The sequence below is a fragment of the Pseudoliparis swirei genome, chromosome 19, assembly GCF_029220125.1.
Source record: "Pseudoliparis swirei isolate HS2019 ecotype Mariana Trench chromosome 19, NWPU_hadal_v1, whole genome shotgun sequence".
In the NCBI taxonomy this organism is placed as follows: Eukaryota; Metazoa; Chordata; class Actinopteri; order Perciformes; family Liparidae; genus Pseudoliparis; species Pseudoliparis swirei.
Window position 1 is genome coordinate 19,429,509 of NC_079406.1, and position 14,071 is coordinate 19,443,579.

The 14,071-nt window shown below is 41.5% G+C and overlaps 2 protein-coding genes across 3 annotated transcripts; one reads left to right on the top strand and one right to left on the bottom strand.

The window, feature by feature from the left end:
• Positions 1–88: 88 nt before the first annotated feature.
• urp1 (urotensin-related peptide 1) lies at positions 89–1,951 on the bottom strand. The gene is made up of 5 exons (XM_056438881.1): positions 1,849–1,951; positions 1,398–1,526; positions 1,273–1,313; positions 759–864; positions 89–120 (listed from the first exon to the last, which is right to left on the bottom strand). The coding sequence occupies exons 1-5, from the start codon at positions 1,949–1,951 to the stop codon at positions 89–91; spliced, it is 411 nt and encodes a 136-aa protein (XP_056294856.1).
• Positions 1,952–3,634: 1,683 nt separating this feature from the next.
• LOC130209618 (uncharacterized) lies at positions 3,635–6,889 on the top strand. 2 transcript variants are annotated; one of them, XM_056439384.1, is made up of 4 exons: positions 3,635–4,110; positions 4,240–4,309; positions 4,889–5,051; positions 5,758–6,889. In XM_056439384.1, exons 1-4 carry the CDS (start codon positions 3,811–3,813, stop codon positions 5,918–5,920), a joined length of 696 nt encoding a protein of 231 aa, XP_056295359.1. In that variant the 5' UTR covers positions 3,635–3,810; the 3' UTR covers positions 5,921–6,889. The 2 variants fall into 2 exon arrangements, with proteins under 2 accessions (XP_056295359.1, XP_056295360.1); XM_056439385.1 differs by having other exon boundaries at positions 5,761–6,889.
• The last annotated feature ends 7,182 nt before the right edge of the window (positions 6,890–14,071 follow it).

The following is a 14,071-nucleotide window of genomic DNA, read 5'->3' on the forward strand; positions in this document are numbered from 1 at the left end:
GGTAAGGTGGGAGAACGATGTGAAGTGAAGGCGCTTTTCCAAACGGGCCGTCCAGAAATCACAGCAAACGTCCGTCAGCGGCTGGGCTCTAGTTGGTGACACAGTACTTCCAGAAACATGCTATCGGGCATCAGAGAGAGCAGAAATTCAAGGAACATTTCAAGTCATATTTTTTCAATTCTAATCCACACTTTTTACATTTCTTAAACTTGTTGCACTTAATACAAATTATATAATAATTACTTCATATTGTCACTCTGTTTCTCCATATAGGTTCCAAGGAGAGAGTGTCATATGTTGTACAGATTGTAATGTCCTTTCAAGGAATGTGATTTGGGGCTTTATAAATTATCCTTCAACAAAAGAGCAGTTGAGTGTACTTATACTTTACTTATGGTAACAATTTACTTAATGCCTCCACTTTTAGGATTCATAAGCAGTAAACGTTTAATATACAGTTGATAACACATTCTGATGTGATCCTAAGCAGGCGTAACTGCTTGTTAGTGTATTTATCAACAATTAAAATGTTGGAAGTGGAGGCTCATGTATGACAATAAAAAACCCACAGTTGTAGTAATATAATGTGTGTGTGCTTGTGTTTGTGTTTGTGTGTGTGTGTGTGTGTGTGTGTGTCTGTGTGTGTGTGTGGAGCCATGCCTTAGTTAAACATCCTTCTGATTAGAACATAGCATTATAAGAACAACAGCTGAGACATCATAAAGAGCAGGTTTGGCGTGTTCTTGATAGTCACACACCTCTTTTGTTTGCTTTTGGTAAGTTCTGCCCCGATCTGAGAAAACCCTGAGAGCGAAACCTGTCAGCCGCTTCCAGCTTCAAGACGGCTTCTCTGAGGTCCTTGACCTAAAATCAAGAAAAAACACGCTGCTTACATGTTGGGGTGCACTTTAACTGAATCAAACTGATCACATAGCCCCTGTTTACTTTGTAATGACTTCTAGTTGATTGATGCGTATTGACTCAAGGCTTTTCTTTTGAGGCATTCATTGGTTTGGCATTTGTCCACAAGTAGCTGCACTAAATCAAAGATTCTGGAACAAGCCAATCAGAATATGACTCAAATCTAGATGATTTGTTGTCAGAGCCCACAACTTTGAAACAACCTTCCAATTAAACATTATCTGGACATTTAAATATCTACTAAGATCTTTCTGAGCCATTTCACATTTAATTTCTTCTTTTCATGTCTCAACAGTATATAGTGCTGTATCAATACTTGTTGTTAAAGTGTGCCGAGATGATCAGCCTCACCATGTTCGCAAAGTTGTCTTGCTGTGCTGAATCTGTAGCTCCTTAAAACAAAACATAAAAATCTAAAGTTACATTCTGTTGGCCATATGTGCCTGATTTATCAGCATCATTTGCGTTATTGTTACCTTTATTCCAGGACTCCATCGCTCCATTGTGCTGCATCAGTAGAGGATACAGATTATTCACCTCTCGCTGCTCCCCCTCTGCAGCGTTGGCTCCATCCTGAACCTCTGACACAAATTTCTGAATGAAATCTGTTAAAATAATACATTGTCCTCTCATCATCCTGTCATTGTGACATTAAGATCCCTGCAGCAGAATGATTTTTGTTATGTGTGTTTTTGTATTTATTTTGTACCATATATTCAAGAGCAGAAATGAGAAAGGACATTCAAATATTTGAGTAAAGTTAAGATAAAACCTCATCTAAAAGGACATTTATGCAGAACATGACCTTTCCATATGTTATCTGTCATCTTCATCTTTAAGGTGCATGCCCTACCAACTGAGCTACAGACACAGTAAGACAGACATGCAGAGTAAATAGAGTTGCAAACAGTATGAACAGAGTCTTACCCGCCTGTGGCTCCAAGTCGGTATCGGGGTACAGTGGTAGAGCGTGTGTCCGTCTTGCAGAACAAATCACAGCTACGAGGTAGAACAGAGCTACAGAAATCATGGTGCCTCTATCTTGAGATGGCCTGATCTAGTCTGTAACTCTGCTTGGAGAAGAACTTCCCTTATATATCTTCAGTGGCCATCCATCACAACATGATCAATACATTATCATCACACCCAGTCTCCCTCTTAATGGTTTTGACGCGAAGGGTCAGGCGTCATAGACCCAATTTAGAGGAGCCTGTCAATTGAGCCAGAGCCTATCTCTGCTTGTACAGAGAGGCCTAACAAATGTTGACTCTGCTGCAGTAATCAGCGGCTGTCCAGCAGAGCTCTGATGGTTTATGTCCGTCACCATTTCGGTGTGATGGGCTGCTCCCAAGTGTCATTGCTCATGTCCGAGATACACAGCAGGTGGAAATATGTCGCTGCAGGTTTGTACGTCACTTTGTGTTTAATGACTAACAATTCTAAAACATTTAATTGTGACCGTCTGAGGAAGCAAATAGATCACATTGTCATGTGTAAATATTTTGCAATTGTTGGGGTCAGGAGTTAAAGGTGCAAACAATGATATGCATCGTTCTTGTGCCATGCTTTTTGTTCTTTGTCGAGCGTCATAACCTTGTGTGGACATGGAATGTTCTCTCTTGCACAGTTTTGATTTCTATGTGTTGATTAAAGCTGAGTTATGTTTCCTGGTCGCACTACATTTTAATATATAATTTGCACTTTCCACATAAATTCAATTTAATTCAAAGCACAGCGTTGTACAGTTCAAACATTTAGTGTGAAACACAAGGATTGCTGCACTGTAACACTTTGATGTAAATTTACAGTGAAATTCTAACAGTAACATACTGTATTGTGCTATTACTGTATAATGCTGTAAAAGCAATGTATTCTGGGAGTTATAACGCTTGCTTCCATGATCCTAACGGTCAAGTGCTTCTTTTCACAGTAGTTTACTGCGTACCGCTGAGAATCTTGGGAGAGTAACTATTTTGAAGTTCTCATAAATGAGTAGCCAAAGCAGAGTTTTGCAATTCCTCTGTCAATCTTGTGAGTTTCTATTTTAATGATAACGTCTTCCGTGTGTTAACATCCAAGTCACTTTAGTTTTACCACTTTAAGAAAAGTTGCGGTATTTATTTATTTTTCACCGTTGTGCGCGATCATGATCGGTCCGCTCCGGTCGCGGCAGCAGTAACCCCGTTCCTTCTCCCGTGCAAGTGGAGGAGACACAGTGAGTTCATCGGTTCTCACTCGTCGCAGCAGTAGTAACCCCGTTCCTTCTCCCGTGCAAGTGAAGGAGACACCAACTTTATTAGGATATCGCTATATTTGTATTTATTTTCACCACCGCCATTTTTTGCTTGTAATGAGTGGTGCAAGTCTCGGAGAACCGACGTCTTCACCGCGGGTATTTTTTTAAGTCTTACCCCCGCCAGTTTGGGAAAGTCAACTGAATCTTCAGTCCAGACAAAAAAAGGACAACTACTAACCAACTACCTCACCGTAAGTTCACTTTCAACTTAGGCTACGTTTTCGAACACCTTTGTTAACATGTGATTAGCTAACGTTAGTTAAGTTAGCACATGTTTCTCCATGTGGTTGGCATGCACATTAGCTAGCTAAGCAGTTAGCTGTTCTTAGCTTAGTTAATATTTTAATACTGAATACTATTAGTAACATGTTACTAATAGTATTCAGTATTTACATGTTAACAAGGGAAGAAAGGCAGCAGTCTAGCTTATTTTTCCATTATGTTCAGTTGTCAATTTTGTGGCCACGAATGTGTTACTAAATATGCCTTTGTAAGGCATATGAAAGTTCACCAAAACACCCCCCACATCAAATTTAAATGTGCTTTTCATGGTTGTAACCGTTCATTTGGCAAAGTGTTGTCTTTAAAATGTCATGTATATAACACCAGCCGCCCCTCTGGAGGACATTGAAAGTCAGTGGCCCTACTTGTTTTTGCCGAGGAGCATGTGTGCCCACTTTGAACTGCTCACAGACATTCAGATCTTGGGAATAACAGAAGCATTTCCGGAAAACCAGGGCAGAATCATCTCGGAATACTTCAAGGCCAATCCCAGCAACGATGAAGTAAAGAACGTCCTCTCACAAGAAAACGGTATTACATTCCCCTATATTCTGGATCTACTGATGGCACACTTCAAAGAGCAGAGAGATGCCCTCATCTTGCTGGCAGATGTGAGTATAACTGATGTAGTCAACTTTATTCCAGATAAAAGTGAAATTGATGGCAGCCATAGTTAAAACAATGCTAAATTGTATTAACATGAACTTATAACTGCAATGATATTGTTGTCTCCTATAAAGGTGTCAGACACAGCAGCAACTGTGAAGACATCCCTTGCCCTCCCCGATAGCCCTCGGTTGATCATTCTAGGTAAGCACTAAGCCCCTCAGTTATAGTGAGTTCAGTTGTGGTGAGTTTTTCTTTCATATTTTATATAATACACACACCTTTACATTTCTGTAAATATATACTAATTCATAAATAGCTTAGAAATATCTTGGATAAATGACTACACAAATTTAAATAGTTAATAAACAGTTGAGTCTCTATAATACAGACACAGTAGGCTATATAATAATATTGTCTCTGCCATGTCTGTAGTTTGCTTGTGTTTCTCCATTTTTCTCCACTGATTAAGGTCTCTTTATAGCTTTTAAAATTGTAAATAGTTTGGTGATTATTTATCTATAGATGTCTCTATTTAGGACAGTCACTAAGTTGCATGCAACTGTATGTGCATTGCAGAGACATCAACAGGCCAAGTAGCATTCCGCACTGAATTAAAAATCCTGATATCTATCGGAAGCTTACATTGTTTAAAAAATCTTTTCAAATATCAGTTGGAAATGTCGGTACAATACAGAAAAAGATATAGCAGTATGTTGCCACTTCATTATATTTCAAATGGTGAATTTGACATTCAGCCTAACACTTTGCATTTTGTTTAAGGTCCAATGATTCCTGACCAGCGTTGGATGGTTAGCATCGAGGGCCACGTGGTGTGCGAAGGAGCAACGTTTGTTTTGGGGCTTGCTGTTGTCTTCGCATGCTACTACAACTTCAACCTCCAATATCAGGATCTGGCTGCCTGCACACTTGAATTCATACAGAGGTAAGTTTGAATCCCATATCAAGTCATTCGTTTCAGGTGTTCGGGCCTTACAGCCCTCCATGCATTTATCTTTATGTGATAGATATTGTATCTTCAGGATGCAAGCTTGATAGTTCAATTGTTTAAAGGACATGGACTTCAATCAGAGAACAGAGCACATAAAGTTAATTCCAAAAAGAGATTCATCTTTGGTTCTAAAATAAACAGAAATACACATTCAACTTCAGTGGTTATCAGATTTATTGGGGCTAGAGACCCCTTGCAGGGTAGAAAAAATAGCAAAAGACCCCCTAATTATCGTAACACCGGTTAAGCTTACGCTTACTAGTATTTGTACTCATAGATGCCATTGGAATTATTTGCATTCTAATGCTTTTCAATCTAAATGCTTCAGATCTGTTTCATAGTGATAAACATAACACAATCTCATATTTAATCAGAGGTGCTTTGTAATAATATTTTGCATTTTACTGTAATAAAGACATGTACTTATGTACAAGAAAAAAAAACTGAATTTGCACATTCCAAAGATGTGATGCATATAAAACTAAATATAGCAAAATGTTCCCATATATCTACTCTAATATGTATTATAAACATAAAGTAGGAAAAATAATGATTATGCTAACAATATGTGGTGGCCATTAACAATAGTTTAGAAGTGGTTTGACTATTTCTTTTTGTTTTACCTTGTCATGCTCGCCAGAAGCTGTGTTGGGATTAACCCAGAGAGAGGGACAAAGGCACGTCAGGGAAAGGTGACCAGCAAGAAGAGCGGGCGAATGGTCCAAAAGAAAGCGACATCCCTGAATCCGCATGTGTGCACCCTCTTGAGGAAGCTCATGGACTTCGAGTGGGACTTTGTATGAGTTTATCACTACCCTGACTCTGTCCATGGAGTTCAGATGAGTACACATACACACGCACGCACACATGCACACACACACACTCACACACACACACACATACACAAACACACCCACACAGACGCACACACCCACACCCACATCCTTCTATGTATGGGTCTCACTTCTTCACATTGTCCATGGAGTTCAGATGAGTACACATACACACGCACGCACACATGCACACACACACACACACACACACATACACAAACACATACACAAACACACTCACACAGACGCACACACCCACACCCACATCCTTCTATGTATGGGTCTCACTTCTTCACATTGTCCATGGAGTTCAGATGAGTACACATATACACACTCACTAATCCTTCATATCTATGGATGTGTCTCACTCATTCACATTGCTATTTGTATTTGTAAGGGCTATTTTTGTTTTATTTGTATCTATTATCTTAACAATGTCCAACCAGACATTATTTCTGTTAAATTTTGAAGTTAGCGCACAATATTGTTCAACAGCATAGATCTGTCAAGTAAAAAACTCTAGCGTACTGGGGAGGCTCTTTCCTTTTGAAACATAACACTATTGTCTCAGTCTGTAAAGTACAATGCACAACGTACAAATACACACACATAAAAAAATTCATTCACACCAGTATTTATATGTGTAATAGCTATTTTGTGTTTTGGGCTAGCACACAGTATTGTTCAATAGTCAGTATTGTTCTGTTAAGTAAAACCCCCTAGCGTAATGGGGAGGCTCTTTTCTTTTGAAACATTAGTATTTACTCAGTTCATCAAGTACACATTTTGTCCGATAACCATGCACTCACTAGGAAAAACACACTCACACATGCAACTTATCCATACCATTTTGATTTCTAAGGGCTAGAATATTTGAATCAGTTATTTGGATGCTATTTTTTGTCAAGGCTATTCTAATAAACAAGAATATTATGAATATGTCCTATTGTCTTATTTATTGCAAATTGTTCTTTTTCATGCTTGTTAATTTGACAGATGCTTCCGCTACAGTTTCCTAAATGTTTTGGGGTAAAGAGCTAACACTAAAAGTCCTGTTATTTTACGAATTCATTTAGCAAATTACTTTACATTTTGATTACAAGTTACTGTATTTCCATATTACTGTACATTTTACAGTAACTTACAGGCAAAACTGCTGCCAGTAATTTACTGTAATTTTGAATTATTACAGTAAATTACAGTATCAAAAGAATACAGCAAGCTGCTGTATTCTTTTGATACAGTAGAGATACTGTAAAACTACAGTAATTTACTGGCAGCAGTTTCACCTGTAAATTACTGTACATTTTACAGTAACTTACAGGCGAAACTGCTGCCAGTAATTTACTGTAATTTTGAATTATTACAGTAAATTACAGTATCAAAAGAATACAGCAAGCTGCTGTATTCTTTTGATACAGTAGAGATACTGTAAAACTACAGTAATTTACTGGCAGCAGTTTCACCTGTAAATTACTGTAATTTTACAGTGAAAAGTTTTACAGTGTGGATTTGGAACAATTTTCAATTCAATTCAGTTTATTTATATAGCCCAATTTCACAAATTACAAATTTGTCTCGGAGTGCTTTACAATCTGTACACATAGACATCCCTGCCCCAAAACCTCGCATCGGATCAGGAAAAACTCCCAAATAACCCTTCAGGGGGAAAAAAAGGGAAGAAACCTTCAGGAGAGCAACAGAGGAGGATCCCTCTCCAGGATGGACAGGTGCAATAGATGTAATGTGTACAGAAGGACAGATTTAGAGTTAAAATACATTCAATGAATATGACAGAGTGTATGAATAGTTCATAGTAGGCATATTCCACGATGGAGACCTCCACGATCCATCAGGCAGATGGCGGTGGGGAGGAGGAGTGGGCGGAGTCTCAGCAGTGGGCAGAGTCTCAACAGGATAGTGGCGTAGTCAGTAGCAGGAATTCCACGACCCAGACCTCGATGATCCATCAGGCAGATAGGATCTATGTCGTCTCATAGGGTCCGATGACCCCATGAGACGTGAAGTCACAAGGACTCCGGGGAGAAAGCAAGAGTTAGTAACGTGTGATTGAGAGATGAAAATTCATCCCTAAGGAGAAAAAAGAGGAGATAGGTGCTCAGTGCATCCTAAACGTCCCCCGGCAGCTATAAGCCTATAGCAGCATATCCAGGGGCTGGACCAGGTGAACCTGATTCAGCCCTAACTATAAGCTCTGTCAAAGAGAAAAGTCTTAACCCTTGTGTTGCCTTAGGGTCAATTTGACCCGAATCAATATTTAACCCTCCTGCCGCCTTATGGTTAATTCAATGTTTAATGTCGGTGTTCTTTCGGTAGTCAACAAACAAACATAAAGTGCCTCACACTTAAACTTGGAAAACAATATTAATTCTAATAATTTTCTGGAGGTTTTAATTGCTGGCGTCAAATTGAACCCAAAGGGTAAAATATGTTAGTAAATATAAAGGTAACAGGAGGGTTAAACATTGAATTGGGTCAAATTGACCCTAAGGCGGCAGGAGGGTTAAATATTGAATCGGGTCAAATTGACCCTAAGGCAACAGGAGGGTTAAGTCTACTCTTAAATGAGGTGACTGTGTCTGCCTCCCGGACTGAAATTGGAAGCTGGTTCCATAGAAGAGGAGCTTGATAACTAAAGGCTCTGGCTCCCATTCTACTTTTTAAGACTCTAGGAACTACAAGTAGTCCCGCATTTAATGAGCGCAGCTCTCTAGTGGGGCAATATGGTAATACAAGCTCCTTAAGATATGATGGTGCATCACCAATCAAGGCTTTGTACGTTAAGAGAAGAATTTTAAAAGTGATTCTTGATTTTACTGGGAGCCAGTGCAGAGCAGCTAGTGCAGGAGTCATGTGATCTCTTTTCTTAGTTTTAGTGAGAACACGAGCTGCAGCATTCTGGATCAACTGGAGGGACCTAATAGACTTATTAGAGCAGCCTGATAATAAGGAGTTGCAGTAATCCAGTCTCGAAGTAACGAACGTGTGAACCAATTTTTCTGCATCTTTTTGAGACAAGATGTGCCTGATTTTTGAAATATTACATCGATGAAAGAATGCAGTCCTTGAGATTTGCTTTACGTGGGAGTTAAAGGACAAGTCCCGATCAAAGATAACGCCAAGATTCTTTACAGTGGTGTTGGATGCTAGGGCAATACCGTCTATAGAAACCACATCACCAGATAATTGATCTCTGAGGTGCTCAGGGCCGAGTAAAATTACTTCGGTTTTGTCTGAGTTTAACATCAAGAAGTTGCAGGTCATCCATGTTTTTATGTCTTTAAGACATGCTTGAATTTTACTTAGTTGGTTGGTTTCCTCTGGTTTTATCGATAGATATAGTTGAGTATCATCTGCATAGCAATGAAAGTTTATGGAGTGTTTCCTGATAATATTGCCCAAAGGCAGCATGTATAAGGTAAATAAAATTGGTCCAAGCACAGAACCTTGTGGAACTCCATGACTTACATTGGTGGTTATCGAGGCGTCATCGTTTACAAATACAAACTGAGATCGATCTGATAAATAAGATTTAAACCAACTTAGTGCCGTGCCTGAAATGCCAATCGACTGCTCCAGTCTCTGTAATAGGATGTCATGGTCAATGGTGTTGAATGCAGCACTAAGGTATAACAAGACCAGTACAGAGATGAGTCCTTTATCTGCTGCCATTAAGAGGTCCTTTGTAATTTTCACCAGTGCTGTCTCGGTGCTGTGGTGTTTTCTAAATCCTGACTGAAACTCCTCAAATAAACAATTATGATGTGGAAAGTCACACAACTGATTTGCGACCACTTTCTCAAGGATCTTGGAGAGGAAGGGGAGGTTAGAGATCGGTCTGTAGTTGGCCAACACCTCTGGATCCAGAGTGGGCTTCTTCAGGAGCGGTTTAATGACAGCTACTTTGAAGGAATGTGGTACGTGGCCTGTTAGCAGAGACACATTGATCATATCTAATAGAGAGCTGCCAATTAAAGGCAAAACGTCTTTAAGCAGCCTCGTCGGGATGGGGTCCAAGAGACAGGTAGACGTGTTAGAAGTAGAAAACGTTGAAGATAATTGGTCACGGTTGATGGGAGAAAAGCCATCTAAATATACACCAGGGCATACAGCGGTTTACAAGGCCATTCCACTTGAGGACAGATTGGCACTGGTTAAGGGCAAGAGATTATTAATTTTGTCCCTAAAAGTTAAAATCTTTTCATTAAAGAAGTTCATGAAGTCATTACCACTGAGGTCTATAGGAATACTCGGCTCCACAGAGCTGTGACTCTGTCAGCCTGGCTACAGTGCTAAAGAGAAACCTGGGGTTGTTCTTATTTTTCTCTATTACTGATGAGTAATAGGCTGCTCTGGCATTACGGAGGGCCTTCTTATAAGTTTTAAGACTATCTCGCCAAACTAAGCGGGATTCTTCCAGATTAGTTGAACGCCATATGCTTTCAAGCTTTCGTGACGTTTGCTTCAGTTTGCGGGTCTGAGGGTTATACCAGGGAGCAAACCTCCTCTTCCTCACTGTCTTCTTCTTCAGAGGGGCTATCGAGTCCAGTGTCATTCTCAGTGAGCCTGTGGCACTGTCAACAAGATGATCAATCTGGGACGGACTAAAGTTAGACCAGGAGTCCTCTGTTATATTGAGACGTGGTATTGAATCAAATACAGAAGGAATCGCTTCTTTAAATTTAGCTACAGCAGTGTCAGTTAGACATCTGGTGTAGAAACTTTTGACTAACGGTGTACACTCCGGTAGTATAAATTTAAAAGTTATGAAGTTGTGGTCTGACAGAAGAGGATTCTGTGGGAAGACGTTCAAATGCTCAATGTCAACGCCATAAGTAAGAACAAGATCAAGCGTGTGGCCAAAGCTGTGAGTGGGTTTCTGTACTCTCTGACAGAAGCCAATCGAGTCCAACAATGAGATGAATGCAGCACTAAGGCAATCATTATCAACATCCACATAAATATTAAAATCTCCTACAATAATAACTTTATCAGTTTTAAGAACCAAACTTGATATAAATTCTGAGAATTCAGATATAAACTCTGAATATGGACCTGGTGGCCGGTACAGAATCACAAATAGAATTGGCTGTAGTATTTTCCAGGTTGGATGTGAAAGACTAAGAACAAGGCTTTCAAATGAGTTGTAGTGTAATTTAGGTTTAGGATTTATTAATAGGCTCGAGTCAAAGATGGCTGCTACTCCACCTCCTCGACCGGTGCCTCGAGGAACGTGAGTATTAATATGACTTGGAGGAGTCGATTCATTCAGGCAGACATATTCTTCATGCCTCAGCCAGGTTTCAGTTAGACAACATACATCAATGTGAATCTGATATTAAATCATTTAGTAACACAGCTTTAGATGACAGAGATCTAATATTTAGGAGACCACATTTAATAGTCCTGTTTTGTTGCACTGCTGAAATAATGTGGTGTTAACTTGTATAAGGTTATTGTGTACGACTCCTCTTCTGCTTACTTTTGATAGAATTAATTTAAGTTTAAGTGGCCGTGGGACAGACACAGTCTCTATGGAGCTCTGGGAGGGACTGGGTGAGAGGGGGCGGAGGCTCCGGGGGAGGGATGTGCTATGGGGGACACTGGGTGACAGGGATGACAGGGGCATGGGGCTACTCTGTTTCTGCTTTATGACATGAACCCTGCGTTGTCACAGATATGGCTGTCCGCTGATCAACTTGGTTATGTTTGCAGAAACGAGACGCGCTCCGTCCAACGTGGGATGGATGCCGTCTCTCCTCATCAGATCAGGCTTTCCCCAGAAAGTCTTCCAGTTGTCTACGTAGACCACATTATTCGCTGGGCACCACCTCGACGGCCAGCGGTTGAAAGACGACATTCGGCTAAACAATTCGTCTGTCTGCAAATTTGGGAGAGGGCCAGAGAAAACGACGGTGTCCGACAATGTCTTGGCATAAGCACACACGGATTCCACATTAATTTTAGTGACTTCCGACCGGCGGGCTCGGGCGTCATTACCACCGGCGTGTATTACAATCTGACTGTATCTCCGCTTGTCCTTAGCCAGCAGTTTCAAACAAGACTCCACGTCGCCTGCTCTGGCCCCCGGGAGGCACACGATTGTGGTCCGCGGCTTCGCTATTTTCACGTTCCTGACTATCGAGCTCCCGATAACCAGGGTGTGTTCCTCGGCGGGTGTGTCGCTGAGCAGGGAAAACTGGTTGGAAACGTGAAGTGGTTGGTGCACAGCGAGCTTCTGTATAGACTTACTACTCCTACGAACAGTTACCCACCCTCCCGGCTGCTCGGGAACTACCAGAGAACAGCTAGCAGATGACTAGCTCCGCGCCGACTACGGGAGAGGGCGGGCTAACTAGCATAGCTGTCTGAGCTTCGATGGCGCGGAGCCGTGCATGTAACCCACTTAGACCTGCCTCCAACCTAGCAAATAAACTACACTTGTTGCATGTATCGTTATCATTAAGGGAGGCAGAGGGATAACTATACATGAGACACACTGAGCAAGAGGGAGCGGGAAGTTAAAAATAAAAAAAACGTGAAAAAATAATAATAATAATAATTTGAGAAGAAGCATTTCACAGTGGTGCCGTACAACTCCCGCCAGTGCCTCAAGAATCGGATCGTGTATTTGAATTTTATGGTTTTGTACTTTTGGTAGAGAAGAGAACTTGATGCAGTGTGAAAAGGAAACTTCATGTAGGAGCTGTGGCTTAGTGTGTTGAAGTGCGTTTTTGGTGAACATGAGGTCCTGGGTTCAAGCCCCAGCAGTTACAACAACAATTAAGTAGGGTGTGTGGGTTAATGGGTAATCGTCCCGCTATAGGAGTTGGAATGCCCAAAATCGACGAAACTTTGAAACGCTGTAACTCCTCAAGGAAAGGTCCGATCGACCCCAAACTTGGCAGACATGGTCTGGGTGGGTAGATGCGTAGACTCACCTGGTCAGATATTTTTAAAAAGGGGTACATTCGATTTAAAGGTCCCAGAGTTTCGTTGTCTTTTTCGCGTGATAGCCCATGACCACCAGGTTCCAGTCATGTGCTTTTGGTCCCAGTAGCCCCAGGAATCGTCCCGCTATAGGCTTTGGAATGCCTAAAATCGACGAAACTTTGAAACGCTGTAACTCCTCAAGGAAAGGTCTGATCGACCCCAAACTTGGCACACATGGTCTGGGTGGGTAGCTGCGTAGACCTACCTGGTCAGATATAAATTTTAAAAAGGGGAAATTCGATTTAAAGGTCCCAGAGTTTCGGTGTCCTTTTCGCGTGATAGCCCATGACCACCCGGTTCCAGGCATGTGCTTTTGGTCCCGGTAGCCCCAGGAATCGTCCCGCTATAGGCGTTGGAATGCCCAAAATCGACGAAACTTTGAAGCGCTGTAACTCCTCAAGTAAAGGCCTAATCGACCCCAAACTTGGCACACATGGTCTGAGTGGGCAGCTGCGTAGCCTCACCTGGTCAGATATTTTTTTTAAAGGGGAAATTCGATTTAAAGGTCCCAGAGTTTCGGTGTCTTTTTCGCGTGATAGCCCATGACCACCCGGTTCCAGGCATGTGCTTTTGGTCCCGGTAGCCCCAGGAATCGTCCCGCTATAGGCGTTGGAATGCCCAAAATCGACGAAACTTTGAAACGCTGTAACTCCTCAGGGAAACGTCCGAACGACCCCAAACTTGGCACACATGGATCGACCCCAAACTTGGCACACATGGTCTGGGTGGGTAGCTGCGTCGACTCACCAGGTCAGATATTTTTTGTTAAATTCGATTTAAAGGTCCCAGAGTTTCGGTTTCTTTTTCGAGTGATAGCCCATGACCACCCGGTTCCAGGCATGTGCTTTTGGTCCCGGTAGCCCCAGGAATCGTCCCGCTATAGGCGTTGGAGTGCCCAAAATCGACGAAACTTTGAAATGCTGTAACTCCTCAGGGAAACGTCCGATCGACCCCAAACTTGGCACACATGGATTGACCCCAAACTTGGCACACATGGTCTGGGTGGGTAGCTGCGTCGACTCACCAGGTCAGATATTTTTTGGTAAATTCGATTTAAAGGTCCCAGAGTTTCGGTTTCTTTTTCGCGTGATAGCCCATGACCACCCG